Consider the following 26,548-nt stretch of genomic DNA (forward strand, 5'->3'; position numbering starts at 1 on the left):
ATTAGAACAGGAGCCAAAACCCTAATTCCACCGCCGCAACTTTCTGTATCCATGAGATCCCATCTTGGGGCATGTTCCGGAGCTCCGCCGGAAGAGGGCCGTCATCACGGAGGGCTTCTACGTCATCCTAGCCCTCCGATGAAGTGTGAGTAGTTTACCTCAGACCTTCGGGTCCATAGTTAGTAGCTAGGTGGCTTCTTCTCTCTCTTTGAATCTCAATACAAAGTTCTCCCCCTCTCTCGTGGAGATCTATTCGATGTAATCTTCTTTTTGTGGTGTGTTTGTTGAGACCGATGAATTGTGGGTTTATGATCAAGTCTAACTATGAATAATATTTGAATCTTTTCTGAATTCTTTTATGCATGATTGGTTATCTTTGCAAGTCTCTTCAAATTATCCGTTTGGTTTGGCCAACTAGATTGGTAGTTCTTGCCATGGGAGAAGTGCTTAGCTTTGGGTTCGATCTTGCGGTGTCCTTACCTAGTGACAGAAGGGGCAGCAAGTCACGTATTGTATCGTTGCCATCGAGGATAACAAGATGGGGTTTATTTCATATTGCATGAATTTATCTCTCTACATCATGTCATCTTGCTTAAGGCGTTACTCTGTTTTTAACTTAATACTCTAGATGCATGCTGGATAGCGGTCGATGAGTGGAGTAATAACAGTAGATGCAGAATCATTTCGATCTACTTGTCATGAACGTGATGCCTATATACATGATCATGCCTAGATATTCTCATAATTATGCTCAATTCTATCAATTGCTCAACAGTAATTTGTTCACCCACGGTAGAATACTTATGCTCTTGAGAGAAGCCACTAGTGAAACCTATGGCCCCCGGGTCTATTTGTGATGGCCTGGCTTATTAGGGATGATAGACTACTCATATCAATAAGGAATTCCTTCTTTTCCGGAAGCCCATTCGGGCAGAACTCCAAAGTTAAGTGTGCTCAGCTTGGATTGGTGTCAGGATGGGTGACCGACCGGGAAGTTGCTCCCGGGTGCGCATGAGTGAGGACAAATTGCACAGAAAAGACTAGTATTGATCTGTGGGGCCAGTCTAGATCCCGCCAGGAGTAACGACCACCGGCGGGTGTGACTGGGGGCGTTACAAGTTGGTATCAGAGCCGACCCTCGCGGTTACACGGATGGTTGCGGACAGGTGTGTGGTCATGTTGTTCATGACGTTTGTGACCCGTCATGGCACACGACCTGGCACATGTACTGGACTGGAAGCACAGACGTATGTGCCAAGAGAGAACATTCCTGTGGCCCGACGAGGACGTCGGTTCCTCTGACTGGGGGTGTATGTGATGGCCTGGCTTACTAGGGATGATAGACTACTCATATCAATAAGGAACTCCTTCTTTTTCGGAAGCCCATTCAGACAGAACTCCAAAGTTAAGCGTGCTCAGCTTGGATTAGTGTCAGGATGGATGACCGACCGGGAAGTTGCTCCCGGGTGCGCATGAGTGAGGATAAATTGCGCAGAAAAGACTAGTATTGATCTGTGGGGCCAGTCTAGATCCCGCCAGGAGTAACGAACACCGGCGGGTGTGTCCGGGGCATTACACTATTCTCATCATATCAATCTCCATCACTTTTATATTGTTTTGTTTTTTTACTTTGTCTTTACTTTTTACTTTGCATCTTTATATCAAAAATACCAAAAATATTCTATCTATCAGATCTCACTCTCGTAAGTGACCGTGAAGGGCTTGACAACCCCTAATCGCGTTGGTTGCGAGTAGCTATCGCTTTGTGCAGGTACGAGGGACTTGAGCATGGGCTCCTACTGGATTGATACCTTGGTTCTCAAAAAATGAGGAAAATACTTACGCTACTCTGCTGCATCATCCCTTCCTCTTCAAGGAAAACCAATGCAAGCTCAAGACGTAGCAGTTTATCTTTAGCACAAGGTTTAGCAATTCTAGCAGTTTCACCATCGAACTGAATAACGTGCCCATCAATATTATCAGACAAGAGGTCTTTAACGATAGCAATATTAGGTTCTACTTTAACTTGCTCAGGGGGTGTATAAGTTCTAATATTGCTTTTACGAACAACAGTTGAAGCTTTAGCATGATCCTTTATTCTAACAGGGAAAGGTGGTTTCTCAACATAAGAAGTAGGAACAATAGGATCATTATAAGTGACAGTCTTTTCTTCAACTTTAATAGGTGAGCTACTTTTACTTCTATGGGAGGATGATATTTAAACCACTTCTCCTTAGGGAGATCAACATAAGTAGCAAAAGATTCACAGAAAGAAGCTACTATCTCAGACTCAAGTCCATATTTAGTGCTAAACTTACGGAAAATATCGGTGTCCATAAAAGATTTAACACAATCAAACTTAGGTGTCATACCTGACTCCTTACCTTCGTCGAGGTCCCAATCTTCAGAGTTGCATTTAATTCTATCCAATAAATTCCATCTGAATTCAATAGTCTTCATCATAAAAGAGCCAGCACAAGAAGTATCAAGCATGGTTTGATTATTATGAGAAAGCCGAGCATAAAAACTTTGCATAATGATTTCTCTCGAGAGATCATGATTGGGGCATGAATATAACATTGATTTAAGCCTCCCCCAAGCTTGAGCGATGCTTTCTCCTTTGCGAGGCCAGAAATTATATATATAATTGCGATCACGATGAACAAGATGCATATGGTAATACTTTTGATGAAATTCCAGTTTCAATCTTTTTATAGTTCCATGATTTCATATCATCACATAGCCTATACCGTATCAATGCGTCTCCCTTCAAAGATAAAGGGAAGACCTTCTTCTTAGCAACATCACCGGGTATACCTGCAAGCTTAAATAATCCACAAACTTCATCCACATATATTAAGTGCTCATCAGGATGTTTTGTTCCATCTCCTGTAAAAAGGTTAGCTAGCAGTTTTTCCATCATACCCGAAGGAAATTCAAAAGGAGTTTAATTTTCAATAGGTTCAGTAGGTTGAGGAGCAACTCTTTGCTCTACTGGACGGGGTGAAGATACCCCGAACAAGCCCCTCAGAGAATTACTTTCCATAGTAACAAGTGACAGTAAATTTCAGCACACTATATAATTTTTTCCTTACCAAATTCCACCTACCAAAGGCGCTACACTCCTCGACAACGGCGCCAGAAAAGAGTCTTGATGACCCACAAGTATAGGGGATCTATCGTAGTCCTTTCGATAAGTAAGAGTGTCGAACCCAACAAGGAGCAGAAGGAAATGATAAGCGGTTTTCAGCAAGGTATTCTCTGCAAGTACTGAAATAAGTGGTAACAGATAGTTTTGTGATAAGATAAATTGTAACGAGCAACAAGTAAAAAAAGTAAATAAAGTGCAGCAAGGTGACCCAATCCTTTTTGTAGCAAAGGACAAGCCGGAACAAACTCTTATAATAGGAAAAGCGCTCCCAAGGACACATGGGAATATCGTCAAACTAGTTTTCATCATGTTCATATGATTCGCGTTCGGTACTTTGATAATTTGATATGTGGGTGGATCGGTGCTTGGGTGCTGTTCTTACTTGAACAAGCATCCCACTTATGATTAACCTCTATTGCAAGCATCAGCAACTACAACAAAAGTATTAAGGTAAACCTAACCATAGCATGAAACATATGGATCCAAATCAGCCCCTTACGAAGCAACACATAAACTAGGGTTTAAACTTCTGTCACTCTAGCAACCCATCATCTACTTATTACTTCCCAATGCCTTCCTCTAGGCCCAAATAATGGTGAAGTGTTATGTAGTCGGCGTTCACATAACACCACTAGAGGCTAGACAACATACATCTTATCAAAATATCAAACGAATACCAAATTCACATGACTACTAATAGCAAGACTTCTCCCTTGTCCTCAGGAACAAACGTAATTACTCACAAAGCATATTTATGTTCATAATCAGAGGGGTAATAATATGCATATAGGATCTGAACATATGATCTTCCACCAAATAAACCAACTAGCATCAACTACAAGGAGTAATCAACACTACTAGCAACCTACTAGCACCAATCCCGGACTTTGAGACAAGAATTGGATACAAGAGATGAACTAGGGTTTGGAGATGAGATGGTGCTGGTGAAGATGTTGATGGAGATTGCCCTCTCCCGATGAGAGGAGCGTTGGTGATGACGATGGTGATGATTTCCCCCTCCCGGAGGGAAGTATCCCCGACAGAACAGCTCTGCCGGAGCTCTAGATTGGTTCCGCCAAGGTTCCGCCTCGTGGCGGCGGAGTCTCGTCCCGAAAAGTTCCTTCTTATTTTTTTCTCATCGAAAGACTTCATATAGCAGAAGATGGACGTCTGAGAGCCACCAGGGGGCCCACGAGGTAGGGGGGCGCGCCCCCCACCCTCGTGAGCAGGGTGTGCCCCCCCTGGTCTTCATCTTTTCCCCCATACCCGATTGTTGCGACCAGATGATGGATCCCAGGAGCCAGATGACACCACTGATGACTATTGCTACCCCGAGGGTGCCTACTACTACGTGACGGCTGCTGACGACTTGGAGTAGTTAGGAGGCTCCCAGGCAGGAGGCCTGGCCTTTTCGACCATTGTTGCTTTTGTGCTAGCCTTCTTAAGGCAAAACTTGTTTAACTCATGTCTGTACTCAGACATTGCTGCTTCCGCTGACTCTTGTGTTTTCGAGCTTATGTATTCGAGCCCTCGAGGCCCCTGGCTTGTAATATAAAGCTTGTATTATTTTTTATTTGTGTCTAAAGTTGTGTTGTGATATCTTCCTGTGAGTCCTTGATCGTGATCGTACACATTTGCGTGTATGATTAGTGTACGATTGAATCGAGGTCGTCACACCTTCTGCCCGAAGTGTCCGACACCACCGACTGCATCCGCGATCGCTGCCATGCTCCACCTTGCACCAGTCGGACGTTCCCTAGCACCCGTCGAGCATGATCCTCGTACCTCCGAATGATTTTCCGCATATCCTTCTCGCAACCTTGCTCTGATACCACTTGTTAGAATAAAACGCTAATGCAAGATCATAGACGACACACCGAGGCACGATATTTGCTAACGAGGTTCACCGATATGGCTACATCCCCGGGGCATGACTACGGGCGCTCCTTCCCAAGATACCGCGACACCAGCCGCCTGGGCGCCGGCACAAGCCGTCGGCTCCCCCGCATACCTGTTGCTATCAAGTCGTCATTATAGGTTACAACGTGTGGTGCCCCTCCGTATATAAGAGGCCTAGAATACAAGTGTCCGACTCCTACACAACCCGTACCTAACCACACCAATTACAACTCCAAGTCCACATAACCCCTTGCGTATATAATATATTCAACACAAATATAACAAAAACTAATGAAGTATTGCACTACTCAGCCATACTAAGCAATGCATGGTACCGGAGAAACAACATTAGGACTTAATGAAGCAAATATCATACATCAATTAGTGCTAGAGAAGACATTTCTTGAGATAAAAAAAATCAACTCGTGTATTGTATGTATGCCATCACATCATATATTTTCTTACCTTTTCCTATGAATTTCCTCCACACAACATATCTCAATCTCAAAACAATTAGAAATCTGTCGTTAGCTTTTTAACATTATCGTTAAAAGGAAGCCACTAACCAGCAAATGTTCGTTTTTAAGCAATCTCAGCGAATGTCCTCGGGATATCAAATCCCAATCGAACACATGACAATTACTGTGCGCAATGTTGGCATTTTTCTGTCATTTTCTTGTACTACATGGCAATTTTGTTAGAGCATGGCAAATCCCTTACAACAACATGACGATTTACCAAGACGTGTGACGCAGTTACCTCATTCCCCAAACAAATCTAAGGTTCCTCTGCCTCCTGCTGGCACCGCCGCCGGTCCGCCTCATCTTCTGTGGCCTTAGGGTCATGACGGTGCGGTGAATCCCGGCCCTTGCTGGTGGGAGAGCTTCGTTTTTTTATGTTTTTTGAGTTTTGTTAGGGTTTATGTCCTGCTCAGGAAGACGAGACGGTGGCGGCTCCATCAAGATTATGCTTATTAAGGCTCAATTCATTAAGCTTAACGAGCAAAAAACTCTGATCAGCTCTGTTCATTAATAGCTCATTAAGCCCACAAGCGATTGCGAGTACTCGTTAACAGACATTACCTTCTTTTGCTTTAGTTATGATGTGTTTTTTATGAAGAAAAAAGTGACCACATGAGTGGGTATCCTAATTATTGTCTCTTGTGTGCTAGGTTGGATCAATTAGATGGAACAGATGGGTTGAGGTGCCAAAAAATGTTAGCTCGCTCATTAAGCTTGTTAAGTTTAACGAGTTGAAACCTATGATTGGCTCTATTCATTAAGAAGTGAGCTACCAGCTTAACGAGTCGAGCTACCGAGTGTTCATTAAGCTCACGAGCTACGAGCTTTTGGTCCAGCCCTTATCCTGGTGGTGCGTCTAATATCGTTGGTGGATGTGTTGAGGTGTGTCCCCAGTGGATTTGTTCTTGGTGGATTTGCTCGGATCTGGTCGTAGTTCGTCTTCGTTCGGGTGTCTTCACGTTGGTTCCTTTCGATCTACCCTATTCTTCAACGTCGACAGTTGTTGTTCTGGTGCGCTGGTCCTACGGGGCCTTAACACGATGATGACTTTTCAAGTGTCTACTACAACAAGTTTTGCCCGGCTTCGGTGAGGGTGGGGCAATGACGGCGGCACACCTTCTTCTCACTTCAGTACTTGTACTTGTCGCTAGGTGGTCGACAGATATGGATGTAATTTTTATTATTTCTGATGTTTATTATAGTACCATGATTGAAGATGGATAGATTAAAAGTATTCCAAAAAAGAAAACATGACAATTTATCTGTTTTCGTATTGCAGTTCTGAGCATTCGCTAGGAAATCTTAAAAATCTAACGTCAGTTGTTTAACATTTCTGTTAATGCTTTACCACGTTGAACCACTAGAATAAAATTGTCTTGTTGAAACGCAGGGGTATTTGGCTAATGTTTTTACTACACGGCTAAAACCTAATGTTTGTACTATCCTGCTAGACCACCCTCTCACGAAATCAGCACGACACGCGTGAAAAATGTCCAACCTAGCCTCTTTTGGGGGTGATTAGGACCAAAGTGAACATGGGGATAAATTTACGATATGCGAGTGCGTGGGCTAAAGTGAGCATACGGAACAAGTTCTGTTTTTTTTTTGAGTGGTCGGAACAAGTTCTCGTATCCCTTGGTGCATTTCACTCAAAAAAAGAGAATTACCATTAAGTACAAAAACCCAAATTCAGGCCCAGCGACATCTTTCGGCCCGCGCCTTACTCACGGGCTTCATCCGCTGCGCTCCGACCAAGTCTTGACGGCCCAACGTGGACGCTCGCACAGAGCCCCCCGAAGCTTCGGCGAGGACGATGGACGGCTGCGGCGGCGATGGCCGCCGGCCTCGCGCCGTCTTCATGGCCTTCGGCACCCACGGCGACGTCTTCCCAATCGCTGTATGCTCCTCCCCTCTCTCTCTGTGTGGTGCGTGTATTCGGACTCGGGCGTATAAGACAACCCTCTTTGCCGCTGACATCAAGTGAAGAGGGGAGCGATGAAATTCCACCTGATTCTAGAGCATCTAGCACATGATTGCTGTTGCATTCGATGCACCTATTACTGAGAAGTTGAGCCACACCAATCCATCAGATCGATATAGTTTTCTGTTTCTCTAGATGGAAAATCGATATAGCTTTGGTATACCACATTTATATACTAAATGTTGAGTGATGTAAAGATGAATACTCAAGAAACATGACAATTTTAACCTTCTCAGAGCACTATACCTTGAATTTCACTACTCCTTTTCTTCTTCTTAGGGCCTTGCTGCAGCGTTTGCTAATGACCAACGGCAGTATACTGTGGTGTTCATCACTCATTCAGCACACCAGGTCTGGATCTTGTGAAATTAGAACTGTCAAACTGTGATAAAACTAGTTCATGTTTGACCTCATGCATTAAATTTGATGCAGAGTTTATCCACACATCTAGCAGCCAGTAAAGTTAGGTACATGCCTGTGGCAAGCCCACCTGCCCTTGCTGCCGAACAACTTGATAATATTTCATGTAAGCGCTATGAATTTAAGTACTCCGCTGTCAAATACAAATTTTCTACCTTAAGTTTATTTCCAATGTGATTTATCATGGAAATCTCTTTCTTAGATGATTCTGTTCAATCGAACGCTGGTCCTATGTCATTTTCACGGCGGAAAGAGATCATTCAGACGGAGCATAGGAAAGCATGTTTAGCTTCTGTCGAAGAAGTGTTTGGAAATGATCCGAGCATTCACAGTGACTTCATTGTGATCAATTTCTTTGCCCTGGTGAGGACCTCACTAACAGCATAATTATCATGTTTGCTAAAAGTTAAGTGGCGGGGCTCCTTGTTCAAGTTTCAGCTACAAGTTGTGCAATTTAATGCTCTGATAGTGATTTGCACTGGAATAAGACAGAAATTTTGATGCACAATTGATGTCGAAACTAAAGAATTTCAGCAAGCATCATTCACTAGAACAGATCCTTGAGAATATCAGTTAGTCAGTTCTATGTAGGAACTAATGCAGCTATGAAATGCGTTGTGTGGTTATAATATGGGTTTATCTCATGCTTTAGGAAGGTTGGCATCTTGCAGAATTGTTTCAAGTTAAGTGCATCATTGCTGCTTCTTATTTTCTTCCATATAGGTAATTTGGCTTATATTTGCTTCAATTTCACATCGAAGCTGTTATCTTGTATTGATTTTATGAGGGATTGCACACTCATTTTGGTGTCTTCTTCTTGACTCCTGTTTGTTTACGTGCTTTCATTTCTTTGTGCAGTGCCCCTTCATCATTTGAACGCCAATTTAAGCAAAGTTTTCCTCTTCTGTACAAGTACTTTCAAGAAGCTCCCCCCAACACAGTACAAATTCGCTCCTCTAGTCATGATGATGCTTAAGCATATATCCCTCTTGAATTATTGTTTGGTTTGGTTTGGATTTGGTGACTATCTCAACTGCAAACAATATTAAATTTGCAACTCTATTTAACCTGTCTGCTGGGGCACATTATCTTCTTCTCCATGGAGGATAATTTCATGACCACTTTATCATTTACTAAAGCCTAAAATTCAGCATCGTATGTCATGGAAGAATAAACTGCAGAGCAAACCTGTCACTAGCAGTTCCTGCAGATTGATCAGTATGTTAACCAGATTCTTACAACTATACTAGCCATCACGTATCCAATTACATGGGACCATGCCAGTTTCTACCATACTAGTTCTCCAGCACAAAGATTGCGGGTTCTCGAGTGGTAGTGCTTTGATATCCATGAGTGTTTCTGTCTTTCTTTTGATGACCTTCTGTTTTTTTTATTGGTGGGGAACTGACCTGCTGATGCATTGCCTGCTTTGCATTTGTCATTGGTGTTTTAATGATGTAAATAATGGCAGGTCTGCTGGACTGACATTACCCATTGGATGTGGGCGCTTTTCATGGAAAGTTGGGGATTGTGGAGAAATGATTGCCTAAATCTTAGTCCTATTCCTTATACAGTGAGTGAATGTGTTTAATGATGTTTCTTTTGTTTATATACCTGGAATGCAAACCTGTTCAGCTCATATGCGAATGTGATTAACTGATTACCGCAGGGACATTACTGAGGTTAGCTTTTCTTGTAACTACAGGATCCAGTAACAAATCTTCCTTTGTGGCATGTACGCGCAGAGTCGCCATTGTTGTTGTAAGATTTGCAATATATCACCTTTTGAGTATTAATATTGACCCTGTAAATCAATAATAATATGTATTAAATGACACTTTCATATTTTATGCTCTGAAACTTCGGCTTCCAATAAGGCTTGCGTTGACGCTTTTGTCTAAAATCTTGTTATCGTCAGCGGATTATTTGTAAACCCTACGTCAGCGAGAAGTGATGGTACTTATTAATTGGACTAGGAAAAATTAGTAAATACAAAAAAAAAATGAAGTGTTACAACTTCCTTCAATTATAGTTATACTTGATAAATAATTCTAGCAATTTGGTTGCTACTTGAGCAGGTATGGTTTCAGCAAGGAAATTGTCGAGCGCCCAGGTAAATTCTGATTAGTCCTGGATCTCCCTTCAGTTGTTTATACTGTAGCTCATAGATCGAGAACTTTCCATACTAATTTCCATCATATAATGGCAGGATATTGGCCCTCAAGTGCTCATATTTGTGGCTTTTGGTTTCTTCCTATGGCTTGGCAGTTTTCTTGTGATAAATGCAGGGAGTTATTCTCTGGAGATTTCAATTCTCCATTTGAGGGTATTCTATGTGCAAATCATGCTGGCCTGGAAGACTTCCTCATGGGAAGTTCTTATTCGTCTTTACCTATATTTATAGGATTAAGTTCCATTGGCAGGTGTGTTTCTTTTCATGGAAATTTTTATTTTCTATATTATGCATGGTCATGTCTCTTACCGTTGATATTTTTATATTAGTGTTGTTACAGTTGAATTAAATGATTTCTATAATGTGTAAGTGATTTCTAACCATTTTGGTTCATGCTATCAATCTGCTGCAGCATGGGGTTTCTTAGAAATCCTAAATCATTTCTAATGGTGATTAAAGCTGTCATAGAGTCAACAGATTACAGATTTATCCTTTTCTCATCTGGATACCAGCCATTGGATTCAGCAATCAGATCTGTTGCTTCTTCAGCTGTAGAATCAAGTGTTGAGGCACCTGCTCTTAGTAATGACAGCACTCTCCTTTTCAATAATCGACTCTTTTGCTTATCTGGGTGAGTTCTAACGTGATGGCGCCCATTCATCTTGGCGAAATCGACAGATATTTTGGTCAACTGTATGAGTATATGACTACTATTTCAGATCAATACCGTATAGCTGGCTTTTCCCTAAATGTGCAGCTGCTATTCATCATGCTGGCAGGTAATAAAGTTCTCAATTTTTCAGCGACCAAGTTTCTGAATAATATAGTCTTCCACAAAATAATTTACTTCGGTTTGTGCTTCACAGTGGATCTACAGCTGCTGCACTATTTGCTGGAACCCCTCAGGTGATTACAACATCTGATGTACTTAGATATGAAGAATATTTTTTTTTGTTCAATTGCTGTGGCAGTGCTATGTGCTGATAGTTGATATGCTGTAGATATCTTCCATATCAGTATCGTTGAGACAGTTCATAGGCTAGCTAGATAAGTGCATACTCAAAAGAAATAACGCAATTGTTCCACTTGAGAGTCGTGTTGTGACTTTGCTTTTTAATTAAGAACAACGACTGGTTAACCCAGTGCTATGGGAAAAAAAGGACAGACATTTGTTTCACCTTTTGTAGCTCATCGTAATAGCATCTAGTTTTGAAAACAAATGACAGCTTGCCAAGATACCAGCAAAATGTCACCATCGATCTAAAGTGACAATTCATCCTGAGCACAATGAAAAATAAGGAATATTAGTAATTCTTGTGCTTGCAGGTGCTAAAAATTCTTGTGATGTAGCATGCAACTGACATTACATCGTTGGCATTTATCCTTTTTGATAACAAGATGGAAGTAGTTAAAACCCCTGAATCAAAGTAACGTCCATCTTGTTTTCAGCAAGAAGTCTCATTTATGAAACATTTATGTAGCAAAGCTGAAGTTTCATGCTTATAACATCCATCCCTTGTTTCCAGCAAGAAATAACATGCACTCAGTATTTGTGTGCGAAAGCTGACAGTTATATGTTTATTCAAACAATGTGTTATCTTCTAGAAGTATTGACTGTTGTAAAATTATGCTACCAGTTGCTTTTGGAGGTTACACGTTGTACTAAAGAATATCATCATGCAGGTTGCATGCCCTTTCCTGCTGGACCAGTTTTACTGGGCGGAGAGACTACACTGGTTAGGGGTGGCACCTGAGCCCCTTAAAAGACAACATCTAATCCCAGATATAGATGATGCCGCGAGCGTTAACAAAGCCGCAGATGTGCTCCTTGGAGCTATCAGATCAGCATTATCACCAGAAATTAAAGCTCAGGCAACTGTAATTGCTCAGAGACTTGCTTCCGAGGTGTGTTTTCTCCGATTGTTGTATCCATAACATTTGAGCACTTTGTTTTAGAAAGGCTGAGAGTAAAAAAATTCTCGCATTGATATCATTCCAGGATGGGATTGGTGAAGCCCTCAGGATCTTGAAGGAGAAAGTTTTGCCTTAAATAAAATTTGAGCAGTAAGAAGAGGAAGATATACCGAGAACTAAAAACCATGCAAAAATAGTTTTACCAAGCGTAGATTTTGTGTGTGCCCCCATTGATTTCTTGCCATTGTCTTGGAGCACTGAAATATGTACTCCCTCCGATCACAAATATAAGATGTTCTAGTAACTTTTTTCTGAATCAGATGTATATAAACATGTTTTAGTTGTTTGTTCACTCGTTTCACTCTGTATGTAGTCCATATTGAAATATCCAAAATATCTCTCTTTTGTAAACGGAGGGAGTAACGATCATATTCGTTTTCCTTCACAAAAACAGAACTTGGACTGCATGTTTTTTATTTATCAGGAAACTACACATTTTTAGCAGCGGAACTTGCACTCTTTTCTGATATAGCAGCATAAATGATGGAATGCTAAAAATCTGACATCTGACGTCAGATTTTTTAGGCATGGCATATCAAAGGTTTTTTTTATGGCAAATTCTATTGTTGCAAGGATGGCAATTTTCTTTTAGCTAGCATGACAATTTCTGACAGAAAAAAAAAGAACATGGCAAGTGATAGAGGCGAGGGCCCCGATATTTCGATGAGATGATAATTATCGATTTGCTGGAGACGACTTTGACGATCCGACTACAAACGTGCACGACGTTGTGTCTTAGCAATCGCTAGACCAATCTCTCGAGGTTACTGACGATGCTGGAAGCATGATCAGCCTGACCACGAAGGTCTATTCCTGCACGCAATCGAAGAACAAGCAAGAATATGATAATGCAATCTGAATATTGCGAATATATATGAAGTATTGATAATGGTGGGGATCCGTAAGTGGTCTTGGTCTGGTCGTTGGACACAAACGAAGTACACGAAGTTGCAATGGCTAACTTTTAACTAAACAAATCCCCAGTAAAAAGCTACTAGATGGATCTACTTATATAGGAGCAAGGGGTGGCGGCCAAGGAGGTGGAAGGACGTCCCAAGGCAGCCTAAAACTAACCCTAGGTCGTACAAGGCTCATGGGCCCAAGTGGAGGTGGTGCAACACCTTTGAACTTGTTGTTTGACTCAGATTCTACTGCAGCGTCAGATTGTTTCATCGATATCTCAACGCTCCGGACGAATTTGAAGGTGATTCCAAATGGGTTGGAAAGAGCACGAAATCTACTTTCCAACAAAAAAGAATCACCCAATTCGGAGTCCGTATGAAAAAGTTGTTGACGTTTTGAGTCAGGTATGTCTGTGCAGTCCGAATCTGAATCCAGAACGTAAAAGATTTGGACTCTATCTTCTCTTGGCCCAAAAATGACGTGAGAGGACTTTTTGAACAGAACATAAACTTCTCCTTTTCCCTTATCTTCATATGTGGATTGTATAAATGTCCCATACACCTGCAATTAGACAAAACACAAAAGTGTGTGAAGTATTTTTGTTCTGGATAATATAAATAGATTATTGAATAGTTTGCACTAGAAATCACCTAACAAATATGCATGTATGCAATATTTTTGGTCGTATTCAAGGTAGTCATGTCCTCACCAGTAAGGATTTGCCATGCTTGCTAAAATAATTTATCATCCTCATGACAACATAATTTGCCATGCTAAATATCTGGTGGGAAAGGAGAGGATCAAGCAAGGGGCAAATGGTCAAAACTCCAAGCAACACAACTTTTGCCGTTCATGCAATAACAGGCAATTTGACAGCTAAGCCAAGGGACAACATTGATGTGAAGTTTACGTGGGAAAAACAGGCCAAGGATCATACAAACTAAACACTGACACCTTGTTCTTTGAAAACGGCGTCGGAGCAATTGCTGCGATCATCAGGAACTGTCGAGGAGAAGCAGTGGCAGAACCGTTCACATATGCTGATAGCGTGACTACAGCAGAAGCGTTGGCTCTTCGCCGAGGTCTACAACTTGTCAATCAAATGGGCTGCTTCAGGGTGACGGTTGAGTCAGATTGTTTGGAGATTATTTCGGCATGTAGAGGCGAGGTTGACATTTTGGCACCATATTCTGCGATCTTAGCAGATTGCTTTGGGTATGCCCATGACATTGCTTCAATTCAGTTTCAGCATTGTCCGAGGGAGGCAAATGGCTTGGCACATTTCTTAGCAAGACATGCTTTTGATTCAAACCTGATGTTTAGTTGGGAAGATGATCCCCCTAGTTTCCTTTTACCACATGTTTTGCATGATGTAATTCTCATTAACTCATAATATAGGGCCGAGCAAGTTTTCCCTTAAAAAAATTTGCCATGCTAAAAGAAATCTAACATTCGATTCATGGTGGAATCCATGATGAAAATGTGTCATTGAGCTTGGGCTCCATGGAACCCATATTTTATTTTAGAAAAATGAAATGAAAAAGTTTCCAAAATATCTTAACAAATTCCACATGTATATATAGATGCATTCTATGTATCTGTAAAATGTTATTATGAGATACTTTTAAATGCGATCTACAAAAAAAACTTTGTGTTTTGAAAATAGCAAAGCACTGTTTGCTAATCATATGCTAAAGTATTACAAATCCATTTTTTTTCTTTTTTTCAGCTCATATGCTAAAGTATCTTGTAATGAAATTATGTTCATATGTAAAATATATTTATTAATACATGTGGATTTTCTAAAGAATTTTTTGAGGCCTAGATGACAGGCGACGCTTATTCAAAAAAAACCCCGAAAAAGCTATAGAGATGACGTTCTCTACGAATGTTTTTTTAGGGAACACTCTTTAAGTGCCCCTCTAGCAGATTATATAAATGCATGAAATTCACATAACATAAGCATGCTGCAATAGTTCACATTCAAAATCATGCGTAATATAAAGAATATAAAGAGGTAGCAAGTTTGCCCCTATGAATGTGCAATCAAACACAAGAATACATGATCAAACCATGACCGGCCATGATCAAATCAAGCAATATCATTGTTGCCAAGATCGTCGCCACCATCACTGGCCATAGCACTACAATCATCATCTTCATCAAAATTGACCAAAGAATGATCACTTTGCTTCCAGGAAGCACCGCCATCTTCGTTGGCCGGAGCATCAACATCAACTCCATTGGCCGAAGCACCACCACCTCCAAAAACCCCACCACCACCACCTCCACCTCCAAAACCACCACCACCACCATTGCAGAAACATCTACCACCTCCAAAACCCCCACCACCGGAGCTCACCGGGCTGCTCAAAGGAGATCTTGAGGGAATTCTTTGTGGGCCTGTCGAGGTGGGTAATTCGGGAGTAGTCGCTATATGCTCTTAGGTGCCGTGGACGGATCATCCGACGTGTGGATGCACCGCTATTATAAATCTACGGACTTAGAGAATCTCTTCCCTCCCCTCTATTAATGAATGATACGCACACTCATGCGTATTTCAGAAAGAAAAAAACCCACAACCATCACCATGTTCGAGACCACCATCACTGGCCGTAAGATTTTGAAGCTCCATCCTCCTCCAGCACATAGTCTCCATTCTTTTCATCTCCCAAGATTCTCTTGTCATTGAACCCATGCCCTCTGATGGAGGGGCAGCACGGAAGGGGCGGAAGTTTCCCTCCCGCCAAATCGCGCGTGTGATAGAGTGAGCGGCAAAATGGGGGGGGGGGTGTGAATATTTGCCGGTTGCGGGTCGAATTTTAGAGCTCGCCGCAAAAAAAATCGGGACGACCCGTTTTACAAGACCTGGTCGGGATGAATTTTTGTCCCGGTCAAGTAAAGTGGGGTTATTTTACGGTACGGGGCAATATAGCGAATCTGCTAGAGTTGCTCTAATGGGTTTGATCCTGTGCAGGAATCTTAAAGTGTGATACATGCCTATCCCCATAGGTACAATGTTCCCTCTCTTGCATCCGTCCATGATATAAGCATGACAATTACTAAAATCATGTATGAAAGCTTCTGCGTAGTAAGGAAACCGTCTTGTATCATGGCAAATTGCATGGAAACTTTCTCTATAGTATCATAGCAATTTATTGTTGTAATATGATAATCCTCTTCTGCTAACATGACAGTTCTCTTGTGTTGCAGCATGAAATTTTTTAAATATGAGGGCTACTTTCTTTTCTTTTTATCCTAACACATGACAGCTATAGTAGGGATAATTGTGTTTTTTTTCTGTACTGTGTTAAAAAAAGTAATTATCACTACTACAACATGTCATACTTTGAAACATATGGCAATTTTCTCTCCTGTAGTATGTCAACTTCCTTCTATAGCATGTCATTTTTTTATTAGCGTGAAAAATCCATCTGTCATAGGACGACAATTAGCATGACAACTCTTAAACGTTCCCTACGAGCTATTTTTTGAGCAAACGCCGAGGAAAATCGTCGTTCGCTCGTGAGCTTTGCTGAGGGAACGTTCGTTCACCCGAGGTCCTTCTATGGGAACGTGAGCTTCTTATTAGTCTAAGAAAAGTTCTAAACTCTTTAGAAAGACTAAATTGCTTCAAGTGTTCCTTTTCTCTCCTTCGTCGGCTAGGGCAAATTCTTTTCTCCAGACTTTACCGGCGAGCCTGTGGATTCGCCTCCCCTCTACCTACCGCTTTAGCTGTCAGTGGTGGGGAGAAGAATTCCAGGGCCTTCACTCTGGCTAGTCGTTTAGCTTAGGTTTTTTCTGGCAGATGTCGGCACTTCTTCTTCAAGTTTATTTTTCGGCATCCGATCCTCCTCAAGTTCGTTCATCTGGACGTAGTCGATAAAGCTCCGCCTTAGATTTGCCGTCTCCTTGGGGTGGTTAGGTTAGAGTTTCTGGTTGTATGTGTGCGATGAGGAGATTTGGTGTCAGTTGCTTCAGATCTATTCAAGGGTTCAATGACGACGACTATGGTTCGAGGGAACTGGTCCTTGGAGCATGCACGCAAAGACTTCCCGACTAACACTAGCAAGGTCAACCTGGCTCCGGTAGGGGAGCGACAATAGCGGCACATTGACGGCTCGTTCTGGCGCGGAGGCGGTGGTCGTTCGGTGGTAAATTTTATTATTATATTTTATACTTCTGATGAATATTAATAGATCAGGATCTTCTTCTTCTTCTTCCAAAAAAAAGAGACTGAACTGCATTTGACTTCTTAAATGGAAATGCTTTCCAAACATAGACATGTTGAGTTAATTCGAGAGAGCATAGCTGTTCCCGGTAAAGAAAAACAAGTTCGGTCTGCATACAATAAGCTTGTCCGGCGCATGCCTCGAATTCATTTTTCCTTTGAATTACATATTTTTTGGATTTCACACCGGAAACTTAGAAGTTTGAATCCGTTCAGTTTGGATATTGATCGGTGTACATCTTTTAATCGGCATCTGCTGCATACCTATCCTGGCAATCCACTGGATTTTGCATCTGATGGTTCAGTTAGGAGCAAGTACTTGTAGAAGTTGGGCCTCGCAGACGCAGAGCTGGCAAACCACTCTCCAAACACCACCGGCTCCATGGCTCCATGCTAATGCAGCTGTTGATTGCACTCACGTAAACAACTCCACTCCGAAAAAAAAGTCAAACAATCTGCTTCTGCTCAGCCACACCTCTATATATACAAGCACAGAATCCGGCACGCTCCAAGAAGCACTCACAGCCCAGGCAGCTCTGTCTCTCGTCACTCCAGGCAGGAAAGCACCGCACTGTCAAGTACGCAATGCCGCGCCACCTCGGCCTTCACGGCGTGATCGCCGCCGGCGCATCGCGCCACCTCGCCCTGCACCACAGCGGCGTGATCGCGGCCGCGGTGCCGGCGGCGGCGGCGTTCCTGGCCGTGTGCGCGCTGGCGCTGGCGCTGTGCGCGTCGCACTCGGGGGCGGGGGCGGCGGCGACAGAGCGGCTGCGGCGCGCGCTGGCGAGCGTGAGCCGCCGGAGGACGGACCCGGTCATCAGCATCCACCAGGTGCAGCCCGGCGGCGTAGGGGCCGACGCGTCCCCGCCGCCTTGCGTCTGGCAGAAAGGGATCCTCATGGGAGGGAAGTGCCAGCTGCCGGACTTCTCCGGCGTCATCAACTACGACCCCGCCGGCAACATGGTCGCGCCCGGCCGTCCTCGGGCCTTGCCGGCGCTTGGCTGGTGATCGATCGGTCGACGCCATGAACTCGTCCAATCGAGAGTGACGTGTGTGCTGTACGTGTGACGTGGACTCGTAGCAGTAATCTGCTATGCAGAGTAGCATCCCCACATGGGCTGGAGTGGATTTTCTTTCCTTGCGACAGGGAAAATTCTTAGTATTGGGTATCAATCTCTATTAATATTCTCTTGGGACTTGTGTGTTCCTCTCTTTTTTATCGAGAATCTCCTTATGTACTTTACGTGGCTAAGATTTCCGGCTGAAATTTGTGCCTGAGTTTAGGCGTATGTGAACTGTTTTTTAAGCACCACGTCGAAGCAAAGTAATTCGATCAGCGTCGCCGGCCGCCGTACGTCCTGGTCTGCACGACTCAAACACATGCACGCGTGCAGAAAAGACGTGGAATTGCATGTCCAGCTAGTCTCTGGTCTGGTCTCCATCCGATCGAGAAGCATAGGTAGGGTACAATCGATCGATCGATCGATGTCGTGGTGACACACGTGCGGACCTTGGGGACCTCTTATTTCACTTGCTTTCCATGGCGTGGCACACCCGCCAGGGCCGGCCGTCGCCCAGGGCGTGGCGTACGGGAGCCTGGCTCAGGATAGGAGCATTGGGCCGAACCCCTGCATGTTAGCCGCTGAGCCACACGATGGACAGAGGTTAGCTTATCGACGAGCTCGCTCGAGGTCGGCGACGAGTACTAAACGACGAAGGAGGCACCTGAGGATGAGCTGGCATCCTGCCCACGAAGGCACACTTCAACGCTGTCACGGTGGAACAGCAGCCGGTGCCGTCCGTGTTACTGTGTTAGCATTCCGGCAGGCATAGGAGGAGCAGGGCAACAATCTTCGGCTCCTTGACGAGCACCGGCTCATGGAGGGGAAAATCACGGGCGAGCACAAGAAGGATGATGCTCTCGCGGCCATGGTCGCAGAAGATCCGGGCTTCCTAGATGAGCAGCGGGCCTTGTACCAGTTCATGCGTAGCGCTCATGACATCCATCGCGGATGCGCCATACGGGCGCTGGCGGCTACGTGTCCTATGGGCGGATAGAGACACCCTCTTTCTGGGGATATGCACGGAGGCAAACGAAGAGGAGGCACAGGTGACCGCAGACGCCGCCAGCTCCGTATCGACCATGCCCCCACCACGGTTTGCTCCCCGCTGCAACAACCACGAGGCCGATCTATCCACGTCCGACGCCGTTGACACGGTGGACTCTGACGAGGAAGAGTAGGCCATGGGACGCCACCATGGCTTGGGTCCTAGGACGACCACACCCCATGTCTTATTCTTCCCCTCCCGCAACTTCACTTCCCTGGGCTCATAATATGTGAGCTTACCGACATGGGAAAGACATGACGTGGGGCACGAACACTGCCACGACTGACAGTCATTTACACTAGGTTAAAAATGTCGTCCGTTTTTTCTTAGTTGAAATATGTCAAAAATATAATGATTTTATTTCGGTTTAAATGAAAATCATCTAGTTTGTTCAAATCACATTTGAAATGTATGCGCTCATGGTTGGACGACCGGCTCCTGTATCACTGTCCACGGAAGCCGCGTTCGTTTTAGGGGTCCGCGTCGGAGAAGCCTTAATGGGTGGAACAATTATCAAGTTGGTTACTAGAGCACCACTCTGTATTCGGGGTGAAAACCCATATTCTAGTCTTACCTAGTTGGAATCAACAATGATAGACTTCCATCATCTCCTTATTGAAGATGTTATCTTTGCACTGATACCGACGATGTTGAAATCCTTGCCTTGCTTTTAAGCTGGAGTTGACGACGTTGGTACAAGTGTGCATTACACTCATTAAGAAGTTTGTTGTGGAAGAATGATGACAGAGTTTGATGGAAATATGTCCTATAGGCAATAATAAAGTTATTATTATTATATTTCCTTATTCATGATAAAGGTTTATTATTCATACTAGAATTGTATTGATCGGAAACTTAAATACATGTGTGGATACATAAACAAATACCGTGTCACTAGTGAGCCTCTACTAGACTAGCTCGTTGATCAAAGATGGCTAAGGTTTCCTAACCATGGACATGAGTTGTCACTTGATAACGGGATCACATCATTAGGAGAATGATGTGATGGACAAGACCCATCTATTAGCTTAGCATATGATCGTTCAGTTTATTGCTAATGCTTTTTTAATGTCAAATACATATTCCTTCGACCATGAGATAATGCAACTCCGGGATATCGTAGAAATACCTTGTGTGCTATCAAACGTCACAACGTAACTGGATGATCATAAATATGCTTTACAGGTATCTCCGAAAGTGTCTGTTGAGTTGGCATGAATCGAGATTGGGATTTGTCACTCTGTATGACGGAGAGGTATCTCTGGGCCCTCTCAGTAATACACATCACAAAAAGCTTGCAAGCAAAGTGACTAAGGAGTAAGTTGCAAGATGATGTATTACAGAACGAGTAAAGAGACTTGCCGGTAATGAGATTGAACTAGGTATGGAGATTGTCGGGGGGATGAACCCCGGGCAGGCAATGAAACCCGGATCCTTTTCAAAAACGACGTGGCCAGCATCGCCCCTCAAGCCGGCTTGCGCTTGGCCGGGTTGCTCGACCCGACCTAATCCTCAACTCGGCCCCAACAACCAGCTCAAGACAGCCGAGCCCGGCATACCAATACTTCTCCAACAAGCCAGCTCCTCCCTTGGCGTGTTCTCCAACCCAGCCGAGGGTCAGCTCCTGTCCCATCCCAGCCGTACGATGGGACGAGTCTCCACCAACTGATGACCGAAGCCGCAGAACCCCGCCCATGCCTCTGGTCAGCCGGACAAGGCAACAGTGCCCCCACCTACCCGCTGACCAGGGCCGCCGTGGCAACAGTGCACCCATCGTCACCAATGACGCCAACAAGCGGCGACCTGATGAAGAGCCACTGTAGCCGACTCAACCCGGCCACTCCCTGACGATCGACAAGACAGCCGACAGTGCCCCCGTACCCGGTGGGTCCCATGCTCGGGGAACCCGGTGATGCCTGGTACTCGGCGGGTCCTAGCACTGGGTTCCTGGACACTGACGACCCGGCCCTACGACCTTGTAACATTACCATTGTACCTCTGGGGGTTGACCTATAAAACCCCCCAGGAGCCCTCATGCATACAGGCAGATAAACTCCTTCACTGGCACAGGCGATCACTCACACACACCTAGCTAGCAACGCCCGGGAAGAGGGAGCTGCTGTCACGCCCTCGATGCGGCTATATCTCCCACGTGTCGAAGCATGACTTAGAGGCATAACCACATTGAAAGCAATGTCGCAAGTGAGGTAATCTTCACACAACCCATGTAATACATAAGGGAAAGGGATACATAGTTGGCTTACAATCGCCACTTCACACAATTACATGAATAAAGCATTACATCAAACAGATACAATCAAGGTCCGACTACGGAACCAAAATAAAAGAAGAACCCCAAATGCGACAAGGTCCCCTATCGACCCCAACTGGGCTCCACTACTGATCAACTAGAACGAAACAACACAAAGGGCAAGATCTTCATCGAGCTCCTCCTGAGCTTGGTTGCGTCATCTGCACGGACTCATCGGCACCTACAAGCTGGTTTTGGAAGTATCCGTGAGTCACGGGGACTCAACAATCTCACACCCTCACGATCAAGACTATTTAAGCTTATGGGTAAGGTAAAAGGTATGAGGTGGAGCTGCAGCAAGCGACTAGCATATATGGTGGCTAACATACGCAAATGAGAGCGAGAAGAGAAGGCAAAGCACGGTCGATAAAAGTATGATCAAGAAGTGATCCTAGAACAACCTACGTCAAGCATAACTCCAACACCGTGTTCACTTCCCGGACTCCGCCGGAAAGAGACCATCACGGTTACACACGCGGTTGATGTATTTTAATTAAGGTCAACTTCAGGTTTTCTACAACCGGACGTTAACAAATTCCCATCTGCCCATAACCGCGGGCACGGCTTTCGGAAGTTCAAAACCCTGCAGGGGTGTCCCAACTTAGCCCATGACAAGCTCTCACGGTCAACGAAGGATATTCGTTCTAGCGGGAAGGTCCGATCAGAGTCGGAATCCCGGTTACAAGACATTTCGACAAGGTAAAACTAAACCAGCAACACCACCCGAATGTGCCGACAAATCCCGATAGGAGCTGCACATATCTCTTTCTCAGGGCACACTCAGATTGTCCTAGGTACAGGTAGGCCAGCCCAGAGTTTCCCCTGGTGGCCACCGGCAGCTGACAGGTTGGACCAACACTCAGAGGAGCACTGGCCCGGGGGGGGGGGGGGTAAAATAATGATGACCCTCAGGAGCGCGACTCCCAAGGGAAAAGAAAAGGCTAGGTGGCAAATGGTAAAACCAATGTTATGTTGGGCATTGCTGGAGGAGTTTTAATCAAGGCGAACTGTCAAGGGGTTCCCATAATCACCAACCGCGTAAGGAACGCAAAATCCGGGAACATAACACCGATATGACGGAAACTAGGGCGGCAAGAGTGGAACAAAACACCAGGCATAAGGCCGAGCCTTCCACCCTTTACCAAGTATATAGATGCATTAATTAAATAAGATATATGGTGATATCCCAACAAGTAAACATGTTCCAACAAGGAACAACATCTCCATGTTCCAACAAGGAACAAACTTCAATCTTCACCTGCAACTAACAACGCTATAAGAGGGGCTGAGCAAAGCGGTAACATAGCAAACAACGGTTTGCTAGGACAAGGTGGGTTAGAGGCTTGGTTCAACAATATGGGAGGCATGACAAGCAAGTGGTAGGTATCGCAGCATAGGCATAGCAAAAGAGCGAGCAACTAGCAAGCAAAGATAGAAGTGATTTCGAGGGTATGATCATCTTGCCTGAAATCCCGCAAGGAAGAAGAACGAGTCCATGAAGAAGACAAACGGACGTAAGTCGAACGAATCCTCACAACACGACGTTATCGGAACCAACCCGAAGAAGCAACACCGGAAAGGAGCACACAACATAGTAAACAACCAACACATAATCATGGCATGATGCACAATCAAGTATGATGCATGTCCGGTTTAATGAAGCATGGCATGGCAAAAGTGCACAAACAATCCTACAAATTAAGTGGAGCTCATTATGCAACGAGTTGCATATTGACGAAACACCACGACACGTTATTTAGTTCGATCTCGTTTATGTACCCAACAATATTAAATGTTGTTAAACATGGCAAGAGGGTGAAGCAAAAGAAAACTACCTATCTAGGCAAGTTTAAATGAGTCCGGAAACAACGAACAACAATTCTGGTAAATCCCCATGTGCATATATTAGGTTTGGTCCTGTTCTGCCCTAAACCATATTTATAGTTATTAAACATGCAAGATGATGCCACCATGTTAAACTAGGAAAAATTCTACCCCATTTACATATAAAGTTTATTAAATTCGGAGCTGTTATTAGTTATGAATTAAACCATTTTAGCATGGCATAGGACAAATTACAAACAACATTTTAAACATTTTAAACATGCATGAAAGTTGGATATTGTGAAACTAGATGAAATTCTAATCAGGTTACATATATAAATTGTTTAGATCCGATGCACGGTTGTGAAGTTATTAAATGAATGATCATGAAGGGGTTTTCTGCAAAACAACCGTCTCAGGAATATTAGCTAAATTCGTCTCGAGGGAAAAAAATGCTACATGGGCCGAATCCTGTTGGCCCAACAGGAAGAGGGGATTTTGGAGGGCGGCTCACATCGGCCTTGAGGCCAAATCCGGCTGGCGCTGTGGAACTGGGCCGGGGCGAACTGGCCATGGCGGTGGAGGCCCATGGCGAAGACGAGACAGGGGAGCGCTAGCGCGGTTGTCGTCCTCCCCACGATGCAAGATGAGCCGGCGGTGTGGTTCTCTGACGAGGGCAGCATGGGATGAAGCGGAGGCCGGGGATTGGAGCGGGAGGCGGATCCGGGGCGGGGGACGCCAGATCCGGCGAATCCGGACGACGCCGGAAGCTGGGCGGCAGCGAGGAACTCCGAGCGGCGGCGCTGTGTATGACCAGAGAGAGAGAGCAATCTATAAGGGAAGGAGGAATAGAAACGGAGGAAGGGAGGAGCTGGCGGCCGGGAACGCGACCTGGGCGACGTCGCGGAGTAAGGGTCGCCGGCGATGCGGTGGGCTCCGGTGGCCGGCGGGCCTTGCGGGAGCATCGAGCGGCGGCCTCCCTCCCGATCCAGATCGGATCGAGGAGGTGCAACAGGAGCGAGTAGGCGCTGACTCGGGATCAGGCGCAGATGGGCTTCCAGGGCCCCGGTTTGGGTCCTGGTGGGCCCGCGGGCTTCGCGGTGGCATGGAGAGACGAGGGGCGACGTGGAGGCGCGGGAGCGGTCCTGAGCGGTGGCGCAGGTGGCGGCCGGCCCTGTTGGGCGGCGCCAAGTGGCGAGGAGGGGCTGGAGCGGCGCGGAAATTGATGGGGGAGGGGGCTAGAGGTAGGTGGAAGGCTAGGGATGCCCAAAAATGGCAAGGGGGGCTTCTTAAATAGGCAGGGGTCTAGGGTTAGGGGTTTTCATCCGTTTTCGGACCCTCGGATCGCGATCAGACGGCTCCAGGCATGAGGAGTAGGCTGGGCCTAGGTGGCTGTGTAGAAGGGCTAGAGAGGAAAGAGAGGGAAAACCCGGCAACAGTTTTCGGAGAACGAAAACGTCCGACGTATGACCGACTATAATGTCGCTATAGTTAACCGTTGGGGCATCAAACGAACTCCGAATGCGATGAAACTTGACAGGCGGTCTAGCTACACTAAAATAAGACCACACGTCAACTCTCATCCCATTCCGAGAACATTTTCCGGCCACTTATAAAATACTATTTCGGACATGCCGCGGGCGCGTGCAAGTGTGTCTGGACTCGGAACGGACAACAGAGAGAACTGGGGAAACCCGAACGGATGCAAGTTTTGAAAACATGATGATGCAATGCATATGATCCAATGACAAGATGCAACACACAAGCGAATGACATGGCAACGACGGCGAATAACTGGAAGACACTTGGCACATCGGTCTCGGGGCGTCACAACCCTCCACCACTACGAGAGGATCTCGTCCCGAGATCTAGAATGGCACCGGAGGGAAAACGGAAGAGAAAGAGAAGAGGTAAAACTAAGTTGCTTCTTTGACAAATGAGTGAAACCATGAACCTTGAAAAGGTTAATCCATTTTGAGAAAAGAAAACAACGGAGATGATCGAAGCTGAAAACACTCCGTTAGAAAAGAGGAACAAGGGAGAACAACTTCGGGCAGCACTCTGATTGAAAAGAAAAGGAATTAAATAAGAACTTGATAAGATGAGAAGATACTTGATGAAATCACAATACACTGCCTCTGTAACTATTGAATGAATGGAACAAGGGGTAAGAAAGATCTCGGACATCACTCCGGTTTAGAAGAGATGAAAAACTAGATAACATGAAAGAGCTTGAGAAAAAGGGACACAATACTCCGGTTAAAAGGATAAACACGATCAAAACATGGTCTTTGCCAAAACGAGATTATGGGTTGAAAAGCGCAACATGACAAGGCCTCCGGAACAAAAGTAAGAATGGAATGAAGTGAACGAAGGGAAACAAGGTCTTGAGGGAGCATGCTTACCACAAACGCTAGAACGGAGTTGTTGGAAAACCAACAACGAAAAGAATAAGCTTGATATGGTCTTATGGAATACAACTCAAATTATGAGGTGTCAACCTGCCACTCACGGGAAGCAGAATTGGATTGATATCAACAAGGAGACGAGAAACTATATCGCGTCGGAAAAAGGATAAATGAAGAAATTGGGTCATTTATAAGCACCATAATTAGCAACAATCCTAAGGGAAGGCTTTAGGTGAAAAATAAACCCAAGATAACTCCAAAGAAGAGATTGATGGATTTAAAATACCTCATTCTTAACAACATGTGAATCATGAGACATGAACTCAAATTATCAAGAATGACATAATACCACCTCGAATGATACGGTTGAAAGAATTGCACTTTAAAATGCAAGATAAAGAATACTTGAGCTCCTCTGAAAAGAATCTCGATGAATAGTTCGAGAAGGAATTAAATCCTTGGTGAACCATCATGTAGAGCCTCCATGAAGAATTCCGTTAAACAAAAGGATGATCAAACGAAAGGAAAAAGAAGTTGAAAACACAAGGTGAATCCTTGTAAAGATTTTTGATAGATCTCCGTGATTACATAATTGCGAGAGCTTGGAACTCCGGGAAAGAAAGATGAGCACTTGAAACCAAGA

General features: G+C 44.5%; 2 protein-coding genes across 3 annotated transcripts; both read left to right on the forward strand.

Moving 5' to 3' along the window:
• Nucleotides 1–7,309: 7,309 nt before the first annotated feature.
• LOC125512254 (sterol 3-beta-glucosyltransferase UGT80B1) lies at nucleotides 7,310–12,411 on the forward strand. 2 transcript variants are annotated; one of them, XM_048677351.1, is made up of 15 exons: nucleotides 7,310–7,468; nucleotides 7,832–7,903; nucleotides 7,985–8,078; nucleotides 8,175–8,335; nucleotides 8,625–8,695; nucleotides 8,831–8,912; nucleotides 9,444–9,545; nucleotides 9,678–9,733; nucleotides 10,051–10,085; nucleotides 10,182–10,395; nucleotides 10,558–10,776; nucleotides 10,865–10,924; nucleotides 11,012–11,051; nucleotides 11,829–12,050; nucleotides 12,145–12,411. In XM_048677351.1, exons 1-15 carry the CDS (start codon nucleotides 7,385–7,387, stop codon nucleotides 12,193–12,195), a joined length of 1,563 nt encoding a protein of 520 aa, XP_048533308.1. In that variant the 5' UTR covers nucleotides 7,310–7,384; the 3' UTR covers nucleotides 12,196–12,411. The 2 variants fall into 2 exon arrangements, with proteins under 2 accessions (XP_048533308.1, XP_048533309.1); XM_048677352.1 differs by lacking the exons at nucleotides 8,625–8,695; nucleotides 8,831–8,912.
• Nucleotides 12,412–17,769: 5,358 nt separating this feature from the next.
• Nucleotides 17,770–18,542, forward strand: LOC125515847. The gene has a single exon (XM_048681343.1). It carries the CDS (start codon nucleotides 17,839–17,841, stop codon nucleotides 18,259–18,261), a length of 423 nt encoding a protein of 140 aa, XP_048537300.1. The 5' UTR covers nucleotides 17,770–17,838; the 3' UTR covers nucleotides 18,262–18,542.
• The last annotated feature ends 8,006 nt before the right edge of the window (nucleotides 18,543–26,548 follow it).

This window comes from Triticum urartu, chromosome 6 (genome assembly GCF_003073215.2).
Source record: "Triticum urartu cultivar G1812 chromosome 6, Tu2.1, whole genome shotgun sequence".
NCBI classification, from domain to species: domain Eukaryota; kingdom Viridiplantae; phylum Streptophyta; class Magnoliopsida; order Poales; family Poaceae; genus Triticum; species Triticum urartu.

Bases quoted from the DNA above. Each gene is read 5' to 3' on its own strand.
- LOC125512254 (XM_048677351.1), top strand. From the start codon at position 7,385: ATGGACGGCTGCGGCGGCGATGGCCGCCGGCCTCGCGCCGTCTTCATG. The intron at 10,925-11,011 runs GTAATAAAGTTC...TGTGCTTCACAG, and splicing joins GCTATTCATCATGCTGGCAG to TGGATCTACAGCTGCTGCAC. The intron at 12,051-12,144 runs GTGTGTTTTCTC...ATATCATTCCAG, and splicing joins CTCAGAGACTTGCTTCCGAG to GATGGGATTGGTGAAGCCCT.
- LOC125515847 (XM_048681343.1), top strand. From the start codon at position 17,839: ATGCCGCGCCACCTCGGCCTTCACGGCGTGATCGCCGCCGGCGCATCG.